The sequence below is a fragment of the Hermetia illucens genome, chromosome 2 (genome assembly GCF_905115235.1).
Source record: "Hermetia illucens chromosome 2, iHerIll2.2.curated.20191125, whole genome shotgun sequence".
NCBI lineage: Eukaryota > Metazoa > Arthropoda > Insecta > Diptera > Stratiomyidae > Hermetia > Hermetia illucens.
Window position 1 is genome coordinate 14,192,089 of NC_051850.1, and position 23,379 is coordinate 14,215,467.

The 23,379-nt window shown below is 43.2% G+C and overlaps 1 protein-coding gene and 1 pseudogene across 2 annotated transcripts in view; one reads left to right on the forward strand and one right to left on the reverse strand.

Annotated features, from left to right (window-relative positions):
* The first annotated feature begins 4,598 nt into the window (after window positions 1-4,598).
* Window positions 4,599-4,696, forward strand: LOC119650511 (annotated as a pseudogene).
* Window positions 4,697-11,361: 6,665 nt separating this feature from the next.
* LOC119648099 (mitogen-activated protein kinase kinase kinase 12) overlaps window positions 11,362-23,379 on the reverse strand; it is a 145,850-nt gene continuing 133,832 nt past the window's right edge. For both annotated transcript variants that reach the window (XM_038049599.1, XM_038049600.1), the window contains 4 exons: window positions 21,021-21,674; window positions 20,802-20,955; window positions 12,966-13,852; window positions 11,362-12,907 (listed from right to left, as the gene is read on the reverse strand). In XM_038049599.1, the coding sequence (XP_037905527.1) occupies window positions 12,571-12,907; window positions 12,966-13,852; window positions 20,802-20,955; window positions 21,021-21,674 (2,032 nt within the window). In that variant the 3' untranslated portion in view covers window positions 11,362-12,570. The remainder of the gene's footprint in view (window positions 12,908-12,965; window positions 13,853-20,801; window positions 20,956-21,020; window positions 21,675-23,379) is intronic.

Genomic DNA, 23,379 nt, shown 5'->3' on the forward strand with positions numbered 1-23,379 from the left:
ACCTCGTTGTACATGACGTTCCGCAGCAGTGGTCCCAGTATGGAGCCCTGTCGGATAGCCGCGGAGACGACGTACTCCTGGAGTCAGTGTCATATCACAGTCTCCGTTCTTGTAAATAGCTTTCAACAATAGAAGCGAGATAAGCGGGAATACCAATCTTTGTCAGACATATCCGTATTAGATTCCGATTGGCCGAATTGAATGAATTTCACATCTCTAGGGGTCACCATCACGCAATATTTCCTGGTACTGCCCATTCTGTGAATTGCATCTTCGCCCAAGCCATCATCATCAATTGCTGATCTGGCTCTACGTAACTGATACTATCAATCTGAATCGCCTGCTTGGTTCTCGACAATCTATAGCAATCTATTATATATAACCCACTCCAGCATTTTTCGCACAGTGTCCAGAAGGCATCTGGGTCTGTAGGAGAATGGTACCCCTTGAGGTTTACCAGCCTTAGGTAACAATATCAAATTCTACCCTTCCATGCTGCAGGAAATATCCCCTCGGACATGCACGCTTGGAACAACTCAGCGAACATGTCTAGTCTGGATTTCACGGCAAAGCTTTAAGAGCCTTATTTTGTCCTTCGTCCAGACCCAAGGCTTTACTGTCACCTATTCTACCGTAAATATCCAGTGCTCCTCTCCGGTGACTGCTGGACTCTTCACATTCAGAGGTTGCTGGAAGTTGTCGTACCCTTCTCATCCTGGGGGAATAACCCCTTGATGATTTTCAACAAGAGAATAGGGCAAATGATCTGCAAAGATGAATGGCTTCTGAATCGTTCCATCATGATTCTATAGGCGCTACGCAACGGGTTTCTGAACAGAGCTATTTGAAGCATTCGCTCTTGCTCCGCTAAATAGCCAGCTGATTGGATTTGCGAGCTTCTTTATAAACATCATCTATTCGCATCTGATCGTTTCTGTCTACTGTCCTCTGAACCATTCGGATGGCGCGGTGACATACTGATCGAAGGCTGGCCAATTTATCATTCCTCCAGTAATTGGGTCTTCTATCGTGGAAAGTGTATCTCCTAGGCATAAACGCGTCACATGCTTTGGCGATGCATTTTGCCACACGGACAGCTTCCTTCTGAGGCACCTTTTTATTAGATTGATCTCACCACACTTCATTGATGGTCTGCTCATCCATAGTTTTTGCAGACCAGCCTGACATCTTTCTTGGTTTCGGGCGTGATGATCATCTGCTCTGTGATTCCCTCCATAGTTCAAAGAGGATTGCCTGGTGATCACTGTGGGTGTAGTCCTCGCTGACGCGCCAGGACATATCACGTACCAATGCAAAGCTGATGAAGGTCAGGTCTTAGATTGAGACAGACCTCCCTTCCGAATGGTGTTTATGGTCGCCGAAATGTGCATATTTGCAGATAATAAAAGCAATAGTAGTAAAGGTGAAACCGGCTTTGAATTTTTTTATTTTTGATCACGCTGCTTAAAGTTGGGGCAGCATATCATGAGTTACCCTTGCCCTGGACGAAATTATCAGTCATCCTTTTTAGGTTTATTATTGCTTTCTAAAACGTACACGTGCTCCTCGGAAACGATATCGAGGTGCCCCGAAGTGATCGTGAAGTTATTTGATGGGACTCTGCAGAGTGCTCTTCTTACCATGACCAGCAAGATCCTTTACGCGAATTCGTTATTGGAGTATTGCTAACGGCTACCGCCAGGCATGTTTCTTCGATCTAAGGGCCTGTTTTTAATAAATTTTTTTCTGAGAAATTTGGGGCCCAGATTGAGAAGCATCACAATTGTGCTATACGCCAACTGACGTTTTGATTATAGGCGAGAGGAATGCTTTCTGCCAAAAGGTGACAATATGATCCAGATGGGGGGATCTGAATATCACAGTGACAACACACAGTGGTTCCTGCATGCGATGTGGAGGCATGGTTTTGATGATCGCAAGGTCAAATATCTTTATATCTTGTGCTGATCAAGTTGTCGGCAACTTCCTAAAAGGACGTTATTAAACTTGGTTGACTGCACAACCTTGATCGATATACAAGTAGTGCAGGTGGTTTTCGATCTAAATCTTCCTGCACTGACCACATTGGTGGCGGTGGGGAAAACGGGGCAGCAACCCTATCGGTCGGACCAAAATCAAGTGTCAGAGAAGAACTTCCATGAGGCGACACCGGGGAGCGCTGTACTTTGGCTTGCTGACCGAGATGCAGTATGCCAATGCTACAAGCTTTATACAGACAATCAGACCCGGGTCTGCATGGAGGCTCATCTGAAACGGCTTCGGCCACGAAACCTTACCAGCAGTACACTGATACCATAAGAACCGGGATCGGAATTTACATGTCTCAGGAGATTTTATGGTTCATATACTTCCAGCCCGGTTATTAGCAGTTGGCCTCCCAGCAGGAGTTTCATAGGGTTATGGTTACACCCACGCGGAGAGAACTCGTGTTGGCACTTCTTAAGCAACCCCACAGCGGGGCTCTTGATTGCGGCCTCAAAATCAATCCGTCTCCTAAGAAAACTGTGGGGTTAAATCAGTGATTTCAGAGGTTTCTTGATGCTGGTCCGTAGTTCGTCTTCAGTCCTTTTACTACTGGTTAATTGTATGTGTTGATCGCTGTTGGAGACAAAAATTCACCTGGAAGCCGCAAGCCAGTGCCAGGCCTTTGGCCTCGATATGATCGTGCTCGAAACGACCAGTTAGTGGAAAAGCTTTTCTGGCTGTAAATGTGTGCCTGCGGATCTTCGGTTGTTGGCAAGCTGTGCAAACCCGCGACCATTCTCCAATATCGTAATTCATGTTCGGCCAGAAGTAGCGTTGAGGAAGGAGCTTTCGAGTAGCTCGGATGTCGAGATGGCTAAGCCCATGAAGACCATCGAAGATGCATATATGGCTGTGGATTTGAGGTTCACAGAGAATAAAGGTTTCTATTCCGGGGATTTCCATCCAATGGTGTCACAGTTCCGTATTAGCCTGTAAGTCCCTTAAGGATGAGTCGTCTCTTTGTGCGCTGGCTAGTCTAGTTCGATGTCTAGGTAGACTTATTTCTTTCACCTTGGAGTGTGCATTGGCGACTGTGTTGTAGTCCGCTCAGGTGCCTTACGGTGGTGAAGTGACTAATGTAGATGAGTTGCCTGGTTCTCCTTGGTTCGGTATTTGTCTTCTGGTTGATGGCGGACGTCAAAGAGTTTTGGTCTGTGCGAATGATAGATTGCCTGCCTTGAAGTATTTACTGGAAGTGACAAACGGCATTATAGATAGCCAGAAATTTTGTATCATACATAGAGTACTTGCCTTGAGCCTCATTGATTGCCTTTGAGTAGAACCCGAGCGGTTGCCAAGTTCCGTTGACTCGTTAATGAAGTACAGCTTCCATACCATGATCTGAGGCATCACAGTCTAATGATGTTTCCACTTCTGGGTCTGAATGACTTTAAGTCGTCCCAGAGGATTGGAGACTTGTTCTTTTCGGACATGTGTGCAGATGCGCTTAACAGCTTCTGTGTAGTACCTGCATATGGAAGGCATCTTGGGTAGCAGTTCAACATCTCTAGGAATTTTCGTAGCTGCACTACAGTCTCCAGGCGTGTGTAATCCTGGATAGTTTATACCTTGGTAGGTAGTGGAAACATCCCTTGTAAAGTCACCTTGTAGTCTTGAAAATCGTCCAGGTCCGCGAAGACAAAGGATAGATCTCAGAAAATAGAAAAAATGAATCAATGAGTCGTTAGAAGGTCTATGTTGCATTCCTGAGACCAAAATATATTTTAATGAACTCGAACAACTCAAATGGCGTTCTAATTGTTGTTCTGGGTATGCCGCCAGCTGCTTTTGGAGTTTGGAAGTAACCGTAGTTAACGCTTATATTAAAGTTATAGAACAGGTTTCTGTCTAGTGCAAAGTAATCCACAGTGGGATTGCGCTCAAAGATGAGCTGGCGTTGCTGGTGCAAAGTACAGCAGGAAGCAAAGTAGAATTACAAAAGGGACTTTGCGAAGTTTTAGAGTCGCGAGGTGATAACGTCGAGGAATGTGAATTCCAGCATGGTCCTACATCGACTATCGAGAGTCTTGAGAAAGTTGCTGGAACTTTCGTGATAAATAACAACGATATGGAAATTTTACTGAAAACATCGAGTGTGCAGGAAAAATTTATGGAGGAGTTATCTAGAAAGCGATAAGTAGAATCTAGAAAGCAACAAGAAGAATCTAGAAGATGACAAGAGGAATGGGAAAGGCATCAAATCGAAGAACAAACAAAATTTATGGAAGAGATCAAAAGATGGGGAGAGGAAGAGGAAGCATGACAAGACGAAAGACAGGCAAAATTTATGGAAGAGATGACAACACCACGAGCGAAATTCAGGCAAAACGACAAGAGTTTAAGAGTAGGTTGATAACAGAAGAATGAAAGGATAACATAAAGCAGCAGAGCAACAAACAGAAAGTACAAAGTCTCTGGAAAAATCGCTTAAGAAAAGTCTCAAAAGGCAAAAGGTAACTGTAGAGCGGCAGGATGGAAAGGCGATGTATCGAGAAGTGAATATATACAAGGAAGTGATACAGCTGCCAAGTTGCATGACAGTACCAGTTAATGCTTGCTTCGGCAAAACATATACTAAAATTGGAACGATACAGAGAAGATTAGCATGACTCCTGTGCAAGGATAACACACAAAATCGGGCTTTTCCTTTGGGACAGTATGTAAAGGTTTTCAAGCCGAAGCTTATGCGATACTAAGGGCGGCAAACTGGATGATTGACGAGCGGTTGAAGAGCAGGTGCATCGCAATCTGCAATAATAGCCAGGCTGCATTGAAGGCGTTGAGTATTCTTTCGATCACCTCGAAAATCGTCCAGGAATGCAGAAACAATTTGAAATCTATCTTTAGATTCAATACGGTGGAACTACTCTGGGTACCTGGTCACTGTCACGTAGAGGGAAATGAAATCCCGGATGCTTTAGCGAAATAGGGGTCAATCTCCCCTATGCCGGGACCGGAACCAGCAACTGGAGTATCAGTAGCATTGGCTGAGTCTGCTTTCAAAAACTGGGAACAAGCTTGCCACAATGACAGGTGGCAGAGCCTAAATAATGCTCGTCACACCAAAAGTTTTCCTGCCAGAACCGAACATGCGTACCGCAAAGTTTATCCTGTCGAAAAGCAGAAGGCCCCGCAGGAGTATTGTGGGCAATCTGACAGACCATAATTTACTAGCTGGACATATGTTCAAAATAGGAATTATTCAAGATGATACGTGTCCCCCCTGTAATGAGGAAGCGGAACCACGGAGCATTTCCTATGTGAATGCCCCGCCTATGGACGCATCAGGCATCAGATCTTTGGTGTCGATGTTCTCCAGACGGGTAGCATCACATCCACTAACGGAAATCCTGCGATACGTTAATGAATCCGAAATATTCGGTTTAATTGGGGGTGAAGAGTACAATGGGCCAACACGGCCTGAGTACTCAGAAGCTATGGCTTCTCCTCTACCACACACACCAGTCAGAATATTTGAAAATCACAAGAAGTCATCTGTCAGGAGGTGACTAAAGAGCAGGAGCGGAACTACCAAGCAACAGTAGACCATGAAAGGAAGGTCATAGGTGAAAATGTGATATAGCAGGAGGAGACCATGCGGGAAGGTAGGAAACAACAGGAAGAAATTTCTAAGCAGGATGAGCATATTTGGCGGGACAGAACCCAAGTAGATCACTCGTCAAGAGGCGATAAGTCGGCAAACGGAAAGTGTGAAGTAACGAGAAGCGAATAATAAGAACTTTAAGACATTTAAGGATAGGGGTAGCATATGTTGGACGGAAGGAACCTAACGACGTGTACCCCGGTAGTGACTTGAACGCAATAGTTCGCCAAGTTGTAAAATTGATTAGCTTAAGATTAATGCGGATTTTTAGAAGCGAGTGCTATGATTGGAGTAGAGGAAGGTATGTAACACCGAATTATAAGAAGCGTTGCCGAAAGTGAAAGGAATCAGAAGGGATGGATAAATGGACATGGAAAAGGCTAGAGTTTTGAGATAATTACTGTGAAGAAATCGAAGTGTTAAATAGAAGAAAATTGAAAAGTAAGAAGTGAGTATCCTGGAGCGATCTAGTAGTGTATATGGTTTGAGTGCTATGACAAAGAAAGAGCTGACTTTCGAGTAAGTATGGTGAAGCTCTGGAAAAGGGGTAAAAGTAAAGAAAACAATTAATCTGGAGGAGCAGAACCAAAGAGGAATCTTGGATCATTTAGTGGTCAAAAGTTACATAACTAAGATTTAAGCGGTACTTCGCCAGAGCGGGTAGATAAGTGTTCAACGCTTCGGAAAATGAAGGTGGTTGGGTCATACAGATGTTGATGGTTGTGTTACGAGTAACGGCTCGGGAGTATTTTGGAGTATCAGGAAGAAGTAAGCAGTGAAAATTTGGATATCACCGAAACCATAACGAAGGGCAAACGGCAGTTTTATTGGACTAGATGCTTAGGATCATATTGCGTAAGATTATGTGAACAACATGACTTTGCAAAAGGGCCGAAGAAACGAAGACGGAAGTACATGGTCCTATGTGAGATTGGAAGTACATTCCGAAGGAGTTTTATGGTTGAGGTAACGTCGTCATCAGAGAGCAGTAAGGACAAATTGCACCCTTCAAGTAATAGGAGACAAGGAAGATTTGATGTAAGAACTAGTTCTGTTGGCTCCTTCGAGGATCAGTCGGTATTGCACCAGAGTTCACAGGATAAGAAGGGGAAAACACTAAAGTTGGAATCGAAATTGGAAGTACCTCGTCGGGAAATTACGAAATTTGAAATTGGAGCACTTGAAGAAATAGGCACGACTCGGAACACCAGGCAGATAGCGATGAGGTGGTGGACAGTATGACGAAAAGCACTTTATAGCAAACACGTAACAATATGTTTGCCGTGTGTTCCGATGTTTAAGTCTGCTATCCTGGGCACCTGCCTGTCAGATACAGTATGTGCGTTGAGCCGACGATAGTCTCCGCAAGTGCGAATAGTGCCGTTCACCTTTTTCACCATGTCCATAGGGCTCGACCAGCAGCTGTTGGAGGATCGGCAGATTCCGCTGACATTCTTGTTTGGTCGCTTGATACTTTGTTGGAGTAAGTCTTCGAGCCTTAGCGATCACGGGCTGACCTGTAGTTTCTATGATGTGTTCCATAGCGTGCTCTGGACGTTCCTTAGGCTGCGTGGATCTTGCCAATTCAGGGTGAGCAGATGTTGGAAACTGCTGCCTTCTGGGACCGCTGGACTCCATTGCATCAATTTTCCTTTCGCAGTGATGCCGGTTTTGCTATCGATCAATTGTCGACGCTGGAGATTTATTAGAAGCACATGGGTCACTAAAAAGTCGGCTCCTATGATGGGATGTTCTGTTTGTGCGATGACGAATTCCCACTGAAGAGATCATCTTAGATTGAAGTCCTGAACCTTGTAAGATTCTGCCGAAAGTCTTGATAGTGGTACCGTTGGATCCTGATGCGCCTTGGAGTTTTTAGTTAGAGGCAAGACTGAGACAATTGTCCCCCGTGTCGATGAGGTATCTCTCGATTGTCCGCTTATCGTTGATGAAAAGGCAGAATGGTGGGCGAGCTGAGATTTGCGCCATTAACATTACTGGTTGGTGTTTAGATAGATAATGGGCCAACTGAGGCTTCTTGAATACGAGCTGTGTACTTCCAAACTGTGTAACTCTGGTCCGATGTACTGTCCTTGAAGCCAGGGGTCGATTTATCGATAGTCTGTTCTAGAATAGAAGTTAGCCACTATGAATATAAACGAATTTTAGCTCCCCACGGTGTCGAGTTTTCCGAAGTCAAAGACATTTTTATGATTTATATTTCGTTTTATTGAATGCATTTGCATCGATTTTCTTTTTTAATTTTGGTTGAACTTAAGTACTAATTGTTGTATGTTCTTAAACCATAAGTATCTTTTTTTTCTCGTACAAGTTCTTTCAAAATAATTATGTGCTAAATATCATATCATTGTATTCATCAATGATATTATTCATACGAAGCTTGTTAATGGACTTAAGCAGCTAGGCAAACACATTAATGAGAGCAATAGGGAGGTAACTGGTCAAAAAATCTGGGTCCTTAAGTATTTTTGGGATGGGTGCCACCCGAATAATAGGCCAGTCCTCAGGAGGACTCAACCTGTCCCAGATGATATTAATCCCATGTAGCAGTGCAGAGATTAACCAACCAGCGAACATATTGATAAGTGATGTTATCCATACCAGGGGTGGAGGCACGCTTTTGCCTTAGCAATGCAGCCGTCAGCTGAAGGGCTGAGAAACACTGGGATATCTAAGGATATTCCGAAGAGAAGGTGAGGAGGATGTACTGCCCATTTAAGATACTCAAGGTTTTTCTTGAGATACCAACATAGGGACTTGTCGCTGAAGTAAATATGAAGACTCTTCACGGATTTCCAGAAAAAATTGATATCTTTCGTCTCAGATAAGTCAGACCAAATTTCAAAGAAGTTTCTTCAAATAGAAGGAAATTTGCGGTACTGGATCTAGCCCTGAATCGCCTAGAAGCCATTTGTTTCCTTTTAAAGTACAATTTAATGAATAGTAGTAACATCTGCCAGAGGCGCTAAGTTGCTGATCTACGCCTTTAACCTATTTGAATCAATCTTAAATTTAGGAGAAACATTTAGCACCTGCGTACAGATGCAAATGGCAGTGTGGTGACTATTATGTATTTTATTCATAATCAGATTCCACTGTCAACATTGACTAGCAGATTTAGCAAGAGCTATGTCTAGAACCGAGCCCAATTGATTAGGCATAGACGGAGGGTTGAAGAAAGTCCGCATCAAATTATTAAGAAAATAAAATGAGGAATTGAGGACAGCAGCCTCCAATCTGATCTCTTTGCCATCACCCAGAGCATTAAGATTCCCATTGATGAGTACATTCTTATCCTTCTCACAAAAAGTGAGGAGCTTACCAAAGGCCGTGTTGAACTCCCTGTTAGAGATACTGAAAGGTAGATAGACACTATCAAGAAATTAAAAGTAGGTTGAATGTTTCTGCTATGACAATATCATAATCTGAAACATAGTTGACTTGACGAAAACTAATGGATTCGCGGAACGGCACCATAGCTGCCTTCCCTAAACTTTCTATTAAATTAAAACCCGAAATAAACTTTGGGAGGGGAGAATGGTTAATAGTATAAGTTTCTTGCAGAGCAAGAATTTAGAAGTTGTTGCTGTTAGCATAATATTCTATGTTTGATTTATTTGCCCCTAGGCTTTGTATATTTTCCTGAAGAATTTTCTCTATTTCTACCGAGGAAAATTAGGTGATCGTATTCCAAATTGCATTCTCAAAGAACGCGGGAACGCGCAGAGACTTATCACGAACTCCGTCGAGCGGAGAAGCGACTTCACAGACGGAAAAAGGAAGTCTTCAAAATATTAGAGACCTTACTCTTAAATTCCTGATCATCTGATCTTATAACAGATTCTCTTTGGTACTTCGTTATTACAACGTAAAATGGATTTTCATAGACAAGCGGCATTGGTTTGAAATCATAGGGAAGTGATGTTGTTGGGTCAAGCCTGGACTTCTCTTCTTTACAACATTACTATATTGGCTGAGCATTTGGCAACCCTATTAGAGTCCAGAGTGGTGCTTTTGGCACTGGAACTTCCTTTACTGGGAAGAGAGGGAAAAAACCTATCATAGCTATCCGAACCTTGCTGTGGGCTATAATAATTTCTAATCGAAGCGACTTCTACATTTTTGATATATTGTAACCATTCAGGGTATCTCCTATCCCTAGCGTTTTGACAGACCTCCCCATAGAATAGGCATTGTTTGACCTAACGAGTTCCTGAGCAATTTTCTGCAGCACAATTAAAACATCTGGAGGTTGGAGCCTTGCAAAACTTGTTGATGTGGCCCGGTCTACCACACTCAAAACATTGCAACACCCTTAGTTTGAAGTAGGAGAACTTGACTCATGTTCGAAAAAGATATGATCAGGCAAATCGTTCCCCAGGAAGGTTACCCTCCCAATGGTAGAAGCCACTCTACTACCACCCGGCTCACGATTTCTACCAGTTAGTCTCTCAGCATTAACAATTTTTACCGAAGATTCAGCATTTACAATCGTTTGCATGTCATAACAGAGAGGGGATGTTTCTGATTACATGAAAGGTATAAAAGTTCTGAAACCCAGGGAAGTCAAACGATCATCCCGGACCAGCCAATTGGAACTCTCGCACTCTGTAATTATGTAGCGCACTTCGGTGACAAATTGCGGTGGCAGCACCACTATTACTTGCGAATATTGCTATTTCGAGTGTTTCATGACATTCTCGTTGTCATTGTTTTTACGTTTACCTGGAATCCAGCAAATTTCCTTTTTTAAATTCGGGGTCACCACTTTCGGAATCGCTTGGTTAGGTAGATGGCAGAAGTCGAATGAAAGCCGTGTTTATATATGTGATATGTTTATTTAAATTCAATATCGATTCTGCTTCTCATTGCGGTGTTCACAAAGTGAGAGCTGTGAGTAAACTGACGGTTCTACCGAGTGACTGCTAGAGGGTTAAGTAAACCCTCTAGCAATTAGATAACTTTTAGGGAGTACATCACTTCCGTAAAGAAGAAGGGTAATTAAAAGTGCTAATTTCAGTCTGGAAGTAATTGGTACCCCCCACCACGGCGTGCATTGGAGATTCCTTATACTGCGCAGGTCGTTGCCTTCTGAGATTACTTTGCATTACCTTTCCTTTTTCTATCGATCACTTGCCGACGCTAGAGATCTACTAGGAAGCCATGGATCACCAAAAAGTCGGCTCCTATGATGGGCCGTTCCATTTGTGCGATGACGAATTCTCCCTGAAGAGGTCGCTTTAGGTTGAAGTCCAGAACCTTGTTGGTTCTGCCGAAAGTCTTGATAGTGATACCATTGGCTGCGTAGCAAGTATAAAATTCTGGTACTTCTTTGGAGCTTTTAGGTAGAGACAAGGCTGGGACAGCTATCCCTGTATCGATGAGGTATATCTCGTTTGTCCGCTTATCGTTGATGAAAAGGCTGAATGGCGGGCCGGTAGCGGTTTCCGACATTAATGTCACTGGTTGAAGTTTGGATGGATAAGGGGGAAGTTGAGGCTTCTTGAATACGGGTTGTGTACTTCTAAACTGTGTAAATCCGATGTGTCCGTATAGTTCGATGTAATATCTTAAAGGCAAAGGGGAGAGGGTGCTTTTGTCGATAGTCTGTCTCAGAACAAAACTTACCCACTATGGATATAAACGCGTCTTACCTCCTTACGGTGTCGAGTTTTCCCAAGTCAAAGGCATTTTTATGATTTATATTTCGTTTTATTGAATGCACTTGCATCGATTTTCTTTTTTAATTTTGGTTGAACTTAAGTACTAATTGTTGTATGTTCTTAAACCATAAGTATCTATTTTTTTTTCTCGTACAAGTTCTTTCAAAATAATTATGTGCTAAATATCATAATTACCATCAGCTACGTTTAATTCTAAGTACATAAATAGAACATTCACATTATTTTGTATATTTTTTTATCGTTTATAATTAACTTATTTCATCATACATAGTATTTATGTACAGCGTTTTCACAATTACTATCATTTCACTACAGAATAGTATCACTTAAAAAGAGAACGTTGTTTTGCATTTGTTTTTATTTTTATTTATTTTCCATTATATTTATTTATTTCATCTATATTTTGTCTTGTTCCTTTCAATCTGAAAAGTATTAAGTTAATTTTAAAATTAATAAGTCGTCAAGGCATTTATTTTGTTTTTTGTAATATTTTATTCTCAATTCTATTTTGTTTTGTTGTGTCTCGTTTTCTATTCTGTTATTCGTCATTTTACTCTTGTGGTTGAATTAAGCTTGAGCGGAATAAGCAAAATCAAACAAGAAGAGAATATGAACAAATATCTTTTATCTTAACTCTGTAAATGAATTGTTATTGTGATCGATTATGTCGGGATTTTGTCGTTATCTGGAGAGCAGGAGTCTGCAGTTGGGTTTGAAATCCTAGTGACGAACAGATTCTCGTGAAGCCTTCATTTTACGTCTCCAACTATTGAGTACATTGTAAGGCTGCATTGGCAGCTACTTCCTATCTTCAACTTTTCTGCAATCTTAAATTGAATTTATATTGTATCTGTGGAATAGGCCATAACTGGGTTTGCGGATTAGGCCCTAATCGAATTAAACATGCTTCAACCCCTACACAGGCAGTTTCATCAGAATATTTCAAACCCTTACGACGAGAAATCCCGACAGCACAATTTGCACAACTTTACTCCTTAATTTAGAAATATTTTCTATCTTAACTTACGATAGTTAACAGCGAATTGAGTTCAACAGGAATGTTTCATTGTCTTCCCATGATGGAATGCATACGCGTAATTACATAATTCGTTGATAAAGCTTACCAAGAATTCGGAATGTTGAGAGTTTTAATATCGTTTTCGTTTCAACTAAAATCTTTTTTTTTTGTAACTTCTTCACTTAATACTATTTAACTTAAACTCTATTTCCGGCCGTTACTAGAATCTCATTATTTTGGCATTGCATTTGAGTAGCTATTGTGCTCTGGCTAGGATCATCTGACTCCGACTCGCTAACTTCCTCCTGTTCATCACTGTCCGTCATCTTCTTCATCTTCTTCAATACTTTCTGCATATCAGGATTACTTTCCAACGTCGAATGCTGGCTAGATGGTGAATGACTGCATTCTGAGGTATTTTCCTCATCTGAAATTATAACAGAGCGGCGCGGATTGTTGGCAATGGGTGATGATACAGGTCCTTTGTATAAGCGACGAGAGCGCATTCCACGACCAATAGGCAGTCGTCCGATACTGTGGAATAACAGAGACCGTTAAGTGAAAGCGTCTTGTCTGAAATTGTCAAACCTACCTCTTCCTCCTTAATGAATAGTTGTAATCTGTATCTTCACCCTCCTCATCTGACCAGCTATCGTCACATCGATCCTCCTGAGATTCATTACTGATATCACCCCCCAAATCAGCACGTCGTCCTTTCGCGTGCCCCCCTGAGGTCCTTATAACTGCATGGCGGACAATGATATTCTCGTTAGCCCCGACGCGTCTCTTGCCACTTGGCGAGAAAATCACATCACTAACAACCACCTCCGTGTCATTCCCGTTCTCCCCAACAAGAGTGGTTGATTGCTTCGTTATCAACTCGCTCACTTTCCTCCCCAAACGCTCCAAATTGTCATCATCGCTGCAGTCCCGAAAATCGAGCCGTTCATTGCTGTTCATGGCATCGTCGAGAAACTGGTCAGGACTCGATGAGCAAGCATCCTGATAGGTAATATCGCTGGTGCTCATCTCATTGGAATTTCCATTAGGACTAGAAGGACTCTGTTGACGAACATTGAGATCAGACGGTCTTTGAGGCTCGGCAATCTGTTTTACGGTTTCCCCGTAATTAGGTACACGTGATTCAGTTGGTGCTGTTGTGGTTGCCGCAACGGCAGCGGCTGCGGCTTTAAGGCTAAATGACAATTCTCGTGAAGCACAAAACGGGCTTGGGCTCGCATCCGTTTCACTAATGTCCATGGCATCTGTTTGTGTTTCATTATCAACAAGCTTAACCTTTCGATTTTCCGGTTCGCTTTGATAACGCCGCTCGCGATTAGGACTGGATTTAGGCGATGCAAACGAACCAGAGCCAACTCGTCGATGTCTATGCTTTTTTGGCTTTTGTGGAACAACAACGACGGATTTTGGTTGTGACGAACCATCTAGTTGAGCATATAGGGTGGCTTTGACCGGGCTCTGGAAGAGAATAATGATGTTGTACTACTTTCCAAAAAAAGATAAGAAAATGTCTACATAATTCAATACATAATTTTGCTTCCGTCGTTTTCCGATAGATCGCTTTAAGTGTATTGAAAGAAGTATGCAAGACCGGTGTCTTGGTTTGCCCGACTGAAGGCCCAGTTCCGTACGTTCAAGATTACGAAGGATAACCCACAATTTGATAAACTTGCCAGCAAACTGGATCCGGAATTTTTAGCGCTAGCAGCAGAAATCATCCGATCCCCCCCTCTCCAAAGGGAAATACAGCACGTTTAAACCATGTTAGCCGTGTCGAAAGACAAAGGAAAACGGGAGCTGCTAATCGGTCTTGAGCTTGACGGTCAGAACCCTTTCCAGGTTCTTCGCGTCAAGCGTTTAAAAGCCGCCCATCGAGGGTCCGATAATTTCATGAAAATTTTTGGCTCCAGTGACTGTCTAGCGACGTTCAGATCATCTTAAGCATTTCAGAGACAACAGATCTAAATAGCCTGTCGGAAATAATGGACCATTTCCTCCTCACCATCGCCTAGCAAGTCAACTCTAGGAAGGAGCTAGCTTAGGTACGAAGGTCACTCGTCAGACTCCAGTGCGACAGGTCCCTCGGCCAAGACGCTTCAAAGTTTTGCAGGCAGAAACCAGAATAAAAAGAAAACAACTTCCTTCCCCTCTCTTTCTTTCATAATGCATTTGTATCTACGGTGGACCGATGTAGCGATCCTTGCTAGGGGCGATCATATAAATGAAACTAATTGGAGAGCTGCCAAATTCTGCGGTTCATAGCGAACCACACCGGAACTGCCTTTATATTTTCGATGTCTCCATCGGTGTAAACTTTTTAATGAACACTGGCGCTGATATATCCATCATTTTTGGAAAATATCCTGAACCTTATTATACACCAGCAAAACTCCTCGAAGAAGATCTGAGGAGAAAGCAAATCGCTAGAGTAGCTCTGAGCTGCACAAAATGCGGAGCCCTTATCTCGCCAGAAGGGGAACAGACAACTGATAAAAGAAGACGAGAGGAAACCAGCGTCAATGACGCAGCAAGGAGAATTCCAAGAGATCCAGAGATTCCAGATGGTAACCAAATAGACGAAGCAGCTTCGAAAAGGGCGAAAATACACAACAATGTAAGTTGGATAGTGGCGGCAGTGAATACACTGTAGCAAACTCGAGATCAATTAAAATAAGAAGGGATAAACCATGATCAAAGGCCCTTTTTTTAAAGCCGAACGAAGAGAGATCCTTGGCAGAAGTTCTTCAAGAAATCCGTAACAACGATAAACCATAAGACACTGAAGTTAAATCCATCCAGTAATATGTTTGTCGAACCTGAATTAAAAACTGACAAGAAGACTCTGTGAGACAATCCAAAGCATTATAGGCATGAAAACATACAGGCCCACCCTCGTAATAAGTGATCTAGACTGTTTCGTAAACATGAAAGCGGTGAAGGAAGCGACAAAAAAGGATGTCTCAAGATATGAGCAACCTCAAACTGGAAGTCACTTCTGGTCAACTACAGAGGACAAAATTTGAACATTGGCAGCGTCCCTGGGAAGACAGTGAGCAAACTTCTTCACTGCAGGAAAATAAGCATCCCGTGCGCCATTTGCAGAGAAAGGCGAAGGAAAATGCCATCCCACTACTTTAAGTGCTGGGTCAACAAGAACAAAGCAGGGGTTTGGAAAGGATAGGACAGAAGCATTTTGTGCTACAAGTGTGGCAAACCCAGGCGGAAAAATCAGCGTTCTTTCCAAGGACCGGGTTCTGCAGAAAGGTGTGACTCATGCTCACAGTTCCAGACGGTTCCAAGTCTTCAAAGAAGAATTGCAAAAGTGAGAAGTTGATTCACATCCATAAAGCGAACAAGCATAGAAGTGCAATTGTTTACGACCTGAAGGAGCAGATGGTGCAAAAAGGAAGACCTGACTTATTGTTTCTCAACAAGCAGTACTAAGATGGGAGCTTACCATCGTGGAATGTCGATATATTTAGTAGTTCTGTCACGGGGGAATGCGGGGCCATGGTCGAGGAGATGGCTTCATTTCGATTCGTTGTACGAACGTGACTTCTTTCAGCATTTACCGCATATCAAAAGAATCCATGTTTGTTGTTAAGAATAGACTCTGCGCGTTGGAGAACGCAATTTGAAACACGGAAGGAACACTTCTAGTGGAAGGAAACTTTAACCCCAGGTCCTTCAAAGGGGCCATGCCTCAACAAGATCCTCGGGGTATACACATTTTGGAGACAGCCGGGGCAGGACTTATTGTCCTAAATATTGTTAGCCCTCCGACATTCCAACGCCCTGGTTGCGAGGGCACTGTCCCTGACGTGACCTTTTCCACTTTCTGCTCACGATGAGCGGTACAACGATGAAGAGTACTGGAAGATTTCCCGGCCAATGGTAACCAGTACATTTGCTTCGAAGTAGTAAACGGCTCCTCTCAATATTCTGATGAACTGCAAATATTTGCCGGGTGGAACATCAACAAAGTTGACGTTGAAAAATTTGCCCAAGCTTTCTCAAAAGGGGTAAATGAGCCACAAGACGCGAACAGAAGAATTGGGAATCATTAGCGAATTCAAAAATGAGCATTATCACCGCAGCTTACGATGCATCAGCACCCAAAAGGAGACTTGGTCGAAGGAAGTCACCTGTGTATCGATGAACGGCATGAATTGAAACTTTTTTAGAGATTTTGGAGTCCTAACTCCGCATCCATGGACTCTTCTTTTTGGGTTTAACACCCAAGGTTCTAAAATTAAAAGAGACGAAAACAGCTACGGCTTCTTACCAGGACAAAGGCAACTGTCCAGACGCTACCTCACATCTGAGTTGTCTCTGACATGATGAAAAGCCGTAGCCGTCTTCGTCCCTCTTTAAGAATTGCAAGTCTACGAAAGAATTTTCTTAGATTTAGGCGGATTGCTTGGCGTGCAAGAGGTCGAAATAAGGTAACCCTTAGATCCGTAAAATACAAGAGCATGGAAAAGGAGCAACAACAAGCAAAAAGTACACGTAATTAGTGACATTAACAGGCACCCATGGAGCCTCAGGTATATGCTGGTTATCAAAAAACTTTCTAAAGATGACAGAAATCATGCAAGCACTTTTTCTTGTCCACCCTATCCGAGCTGACGCTGTTAAGAAGAAGAGGAGTATTAACGATTTTCACTTGAAGGAACTGGAAAATAAGATGCGGTCTTACCCATGAAGGTTGAAAGGGCACGAGGGCCGGATGGGTATTCCCAGCAAAGGCTGAAATTTGTATTCAACGCTTGGTTGGCATTTGATGTTTTTCCCTCCTGACTACGAGGCTCGTGCTGAGAAGCAAGGACAAATTCGACCCCGAGAGGCCGTCCCAGCAATATGTAGAACAAAACAGCGAAGCTTATCAAGCTAAGACTGACTGACTCAATACGTTCTGCGGGAGACTTCTCCCCTAGACAATATGGTTTTAGAGCGCGATCTATAATTGATCCTATTGAGGAAATGGTTCAAGCGATGAAACTAGCTAAGGCACACAGTCGCTAATGTCGTAGAGCTAACGACACAGGGATCTACCCCTGAAGCCGGCGGTGAAATACCTTGGCATCGTGATAGACACAAAAATGATCTTCTGCGGGCAACAATACAGACAAGACTGCATCTAGAATGTTTGCGATCTGTTGGCTCACATCCAATGTCAGAGATCCGTTATCCAGTAGGCGCCGTTTACTGATTGCAGTTCAATCCGTCCTTCTTAGTAGTTCCGTTTAGCGTAAGTACTACGACCAAGTGCTTTGCGAGTTGCATCCGCTTATCGTACCACCTTGAAGGCATCAGGAATGGTGATTAGGAGTTATTCTGATCGCTGCCTATGCGGCAGAGTAGAGGTATGTAGATTCTAAAAGGCGAGGGAAAGGAGGTAGCTGTCGGTTGTGAAGAGACAGTCCCCATTCTCAGTGCATAACAGCAATCGTGAGAAAAAAATGGAGAAGTACATGGACCGCAAGGCTCATCAAAAAGTGCGCCTGTGGTTCAATCGACAGCACGGTGAGGTTGACTATTACTTACCCAGCGGACACGGGTATTTTTAATCTTACCTGCACACAATCGGGAGATTATTTTCACCCGACCACATTTACTGCAAGGAAGTGGTGGATGATGCCTGCCATTCGATTTCTTCTGCAGAATGGAGGAGCGCCATCGCCATTACCTTTCGTTGGAAGTGTGTCAAGTGTCTCCGGTCGCCATAATTGAGGTCATACTGCAGAGCGTGGACACGTGAAATAGAGTGACATGTTACACGCAAGGCATTCTTAAGGCAGAAAGGAGAGATGGATAGGAGAGACACCAGGAAAGCTGAGGCTCCCTGGACAGCTCCTGCACTCAATAACATTCGATTTAAGACTTCGTTGCGTATTCCACATGAAAATTCCTGGTTGCCGACGTCTCGCTCTCCGCTCTCTTCAGCCGATCTACTGAAACTTTGCGGTTTGCTAGTAAATATGAACAACAGCTGTGTGATAGATCCGGAAACCTAAAACTCATCGAGGAGCATTTTGAGTATTGTCAGCTTTCATGTTACCACGATCAACTGCAAAAAATCACGAAAATCCTGAACCCGGTCACACAAGAAAGAGCAAAGAACCGAGCCTATCACCACCTCTAGAACTCTGGCCTGATCCTAATCTAGAAACCCAATGCTTCATGCCCCAGAAGCTTCTGTCGACCCTCGCAAAGTCCTTGGGAGAACCTTTGCATTTGGTTCTCAAAAAGACGGTGTCTGGGAGCCTTGAGGCGATTATAGACGACTGAACACGACTGAACGCAGTCACAAAGCCTGACCGATATCCAATGGCTCACATACAGGATATCGCCACCAATCTGGCTAAGAAAATATTTTTTTTAAAAACGACTGGTCTACCACCAGATCCAAGTCATGAGTCGGGCATTCTCAAGACGACGACGGTTACTCCAATCTCCTTATTCGAGTTGACAGCTATGAGGTTTGGACCGTGAAGCGCCGCCTAGTCATTTCAGCGCTTTATGAACGACATATTATATTATAAAGTCTGGATTTTTGCGATGACATTTTGGTATCGGAGAATGCAGAACAGGACTTACTAGACCTCCGATTGCTGTTAGAGCGACTTGAAACGCCGAACGTTTCAAAATGGTTACTGTGGTGAAATATCTCGGGTATCTGATCATCTCAGCACGGTATTGCCAGTAAAAGCGGTCAAAAGTTGCAAACGCCCGGTATCCGTGAAGGCCCTTTGTAGACTTTTAGGAACGACGAGCAATGATCGTCGATTTCTCTCTAAGGTAACTGAGCTGAAGATACCGTTAAACGAACTACTACGAAAACCTGAAAGCAGTAATGTAGTGTGGTCATCCGAAGCCAACGAACCATTTCAACGCTGCAAAGTCTCGATCGCGAAAGAAACACTATTGGTTCATTCCGACCAGGCCTGCACAGTTGATGTAAAGGACGAAAACAGAAGGTTGCCTTCAGTTTTTTACTTGCAGAAACTGATTCGTGCGGAAAATTGTACAGTACGTACGACCGTGAGCTCCTCGCTATATACGCCAACATTTGTCGTGTTCAGCACTTCCTCGATAGCATTAATTTCGTTGAGAAAACCCATCATAAACCATTGCTTTATGCCTTTCACGAGAAAACCAACAAGATTTACCACATTCAGAACAAGCAACTGCCGTTCATCTCGCAGTTCACAACGAGGATTAAGCATGTCCTCGGTGAGTTGAATGTCAGCGCAGAAGTTTTGTCCAGAATTGCATCAATCCTTACCATCGGATATCGGATCCCAATTCCAAATCAAGGGTACCTTTTTTTCTGGCGCAACAACTTTATAGCTACTTCCAGTAATACTGAGTAATCACTCGGTTTATGGCGAAACGACTACCACAGCGATTAGACCGTTTACTCCAGAAACGCCACATAAAACTGTGATCCTGAATATGTCTTAGCTGCTAGCGGTCCAAGGTCGGAAGGCACTCGAAAAACGACCTTCAGCCGGATACCTAACCAACGTTTTCATCACATTCAATTGAACATTTGTGGACCACTTATGCTGTCCTTGGGATCCAAGTACCACTTGACTATGCTATATCGATTTTCTCGTTGGCCCGAAGCCATTTCTATCTCGGACCAAACTGCCAAAACAGTCATTCGCGCTTTCCATGCAGAGTGGATATCAGGCTTCGGAACACCGTTGGTCATCACCACTGATCAAGGCTCGCACTTCGAGTTAACCTTTTTTAAGGACTGTAGACACTGAGCCTAGATCTTCCCCACCGTCTTATTAGGGTTGCGAAATATCTTCAAAAAGGACTTCGGATCCCCACCAGCTAAACTAGTTTTCAGAAAAGCACCTTTCCTGCAAAGGATCAGAAAGCAGAGCTTACCGTACCATTCCAACACAACATATGTTCACAAGGACCTCCGTTCGTATACACAGATATTTGTCAGAGTGGGCTTCGAGAAGAAATCAATGGCGCACCCATACACAGGTCCCCATCTTATTGTTAAACCATTGTCGTCGACAGTTTCCACCATTGACGTGAACACAAAAATCTCCATGAAAGCAAAAAACTAGCGTATCTAGCAGAACATTCGGGGGATCTTCTGCTACCAACCTCACCATTGCAAGTGGTCTCAATGATTCCAAAAGGGAAACTATAACGTCGGAGGACTATATATACCGGTGGACAAGGATAAATTTTGCAGGATGCGGAATTCGTGGTATTACTTGATCAAGAACATTGGGAGTCACTCAGGAGATCATTTCCAAAACCCTGATCAAGGAGCAAGGAAATTGGCCGCGGAAGCAGAGTTATACATCAAATAAAATGATTACCTTAAAAGTGTTTTGTTAAATTAACCTAAATAAGACCAATATCTACTTACCTCTGGGGTACTTTCGGGGCTTGGCGTCGAGGACTGGTAGTCGGGTAATACAATTGTAGAAGAGTTATTCAACCTACGCCTATAGTACTTAATGTTTTTCAAAGTGGTACCAAATCGTCGGTTTGGTTTGTAACCTGGCAGTTTCTTTTCGCGTCTGAAATAAGCATCAAAATTAGTCAATTCCAGAATAAAAATATCAAATCAAAGTTGAAATCTTACTCGGCAATCTCCTTCTCCTTTTCCTCCAACTGAGCTTTACACTCAGTCAACTCCCTGTAGAGTTTATTCGTCTTATCTAACTTTTGTTCGTAAACAATACGAATATCCTGAGCATGTTGCCATTCAGCTTGGCGCCTCTTTATTAAGTCCTGTTCATACTTATGAATACTTGTACCATTCTGAGTGATCTGCTTCATATGCGATCGAATCTCCTGCTTCCACGATCTCTGGGTTTCGAAAAACTCCTTTTCACTTTGCTTCAGCAATTCCGGGCCGGCAATCTCTAAATGATTCAGGATAATGCTGAAGGATGGACGGTTACGTGGTTTTATACTCCAGCATAGTTGCACCAATAGCTTGAAGCCAGCCGGACAGGTAGATGGAATCGGTAATTGCAGGGAATTGTTGCCAACACCCCAAATGACTGCTGATGATTGAACATCTTTGTAGGGGATCTCACAAGTTAACATTTCCCAGAGGACCACTCCGTATGACCAGATATCCACTTTTTCTGAGCACGGCTCGTGTCGTATTACCTCGGGAGCCATCCAGGACACTGTCCCAGCGAAACTCATTTTCGTACTTATCTCATTCCATTCGCGACTTGTACCAAAATCACTGATTTTGACCACTTCGTGGGCACCGATGAGTATGCTGGAAGAGAGAATAAAAATGGTTAAACAGGTTTGAAAGAGCAATTTCGGTATTAATAATTTTTTGCCGAATTTGTAGGATAACAATTTTCAAATGCTTCATAGTTTGAAGTTTTCTGGTTTTATTAGTTATAGTGAAAACTCGTGAGTGAAGAATAGGCAACACCTTTGCTGGTTCGACGGTCCTGTGACCCACTTTCGAACTTTCTTGACATCCGTACATTATGACCAAAGACTTCGTATAATTGATGGTGAAGGTCAAGGGAAGAGGTATCCTCAACACTCCAAAAACGTATCACTGAGCATAACCCTTATCTGGCGGGAGAAGCCAATTAGTAAGCCAAGATTGATGGTCATACCAGGCTTTGATTGATGAAGATTTTCTTCTTTTTCTTCAGCCTTGGTCCCGTTCACAAGCGGGGTCGGCTCGTCGTGAACGATTTCCCCTTTTGGCTCTATCAAATGCCTAATCTGGATGCAATCTCGAGGCTTTTAAATCCCCATCGAGCGTATCAAGCCACCGTTGTTTCGGTCTGCCTTTTGGTCGTTTACCATGGACGATCGATGTTCAGATCAATCTTGGCAAGTGAATTCTCATTAGCACGAATAGCGTGACTATACCATCAAAGACGTCTCTTTCGCAAACCCGAACCCTAGAGTGCGACAGGACGGACGACATTGCGGTAAATATTCGATTTAAGACGTTCGTTGATACGTTGATCACAAAGAACACCAGTTGTGGAAGGAAATGGCCTCCAGATTGCGTTAATGCGTGAAGCAATTTCATAACGCAGTTTTCCATTGGCTGATAGCGTTGACCCGAGGTATTTAAATCGCTCAGTTCTGGGCAGGTCACTGCCACTGACGGTGGTTGTGCCCGTTTAATGGGGATCAGTCGTTAAAAATTCAGTTTTATTCAGATTCAATCTGAGACAGCGATCATTCCATTCTTCATTTTTGCTATTAGATGCTAGGAAAATATCATCTGCATAAAGCAGTGTATATGGTGCTGGACATTTGAAGTTTCAGGTGACGGTGTCCATAACAAGAACAAAGAGGAGTGGCGAGAGGGCGCTTCCTTGATGAAAACCAATAGAGACACGAAGCGGTTTTGATACACCCGCCACACTTGGAATTTTACTTTTCAGATCGTGGTAGAGCAATTGGATTCAGCGCACGAGTTCTTCTGGCATTAAGTGCTGTTGTAGAGCATACCAGATGAGTTCGTGTGGCACACGGTCAAATACTTTCTCTAAATCCAGAAATGCAATGTAAAGAGGACGATGCTTCTCACGGCGTATCTCGATGAGTAACCGCGCAGCGTGTATTGCGTCAGTAGTTCCGCAGTTCTTGACAAGCTGACTTGATTCACGGTTATTTCAACGTTTTCGCGAATGCGGTTGTGAAGAATGAGTTCAAAAATCTCCATGGTATGGGATAGTAATCGGATCGGACGGTAATCTCAACATTCCACCGGACTACCTTTCTTTTTCCATGTTGGAACTGTGGAACTTTCTTGCCAATCAGATGTGTTCTAACTTCCTGAATAACTCGGGTAAAGAATTCACTGAGCCATAGTTTTGGGCCCTAGCTCTTTGCTTTCCAAAACTCAGATGCAAAGTCGTTAGGTCCTGTGGCTTTCCCCGATTTCATTCGTTTTATTGCTTCTTCGACTCCAGTTGCGCTGACAGTTAAGTCCTTGAGGG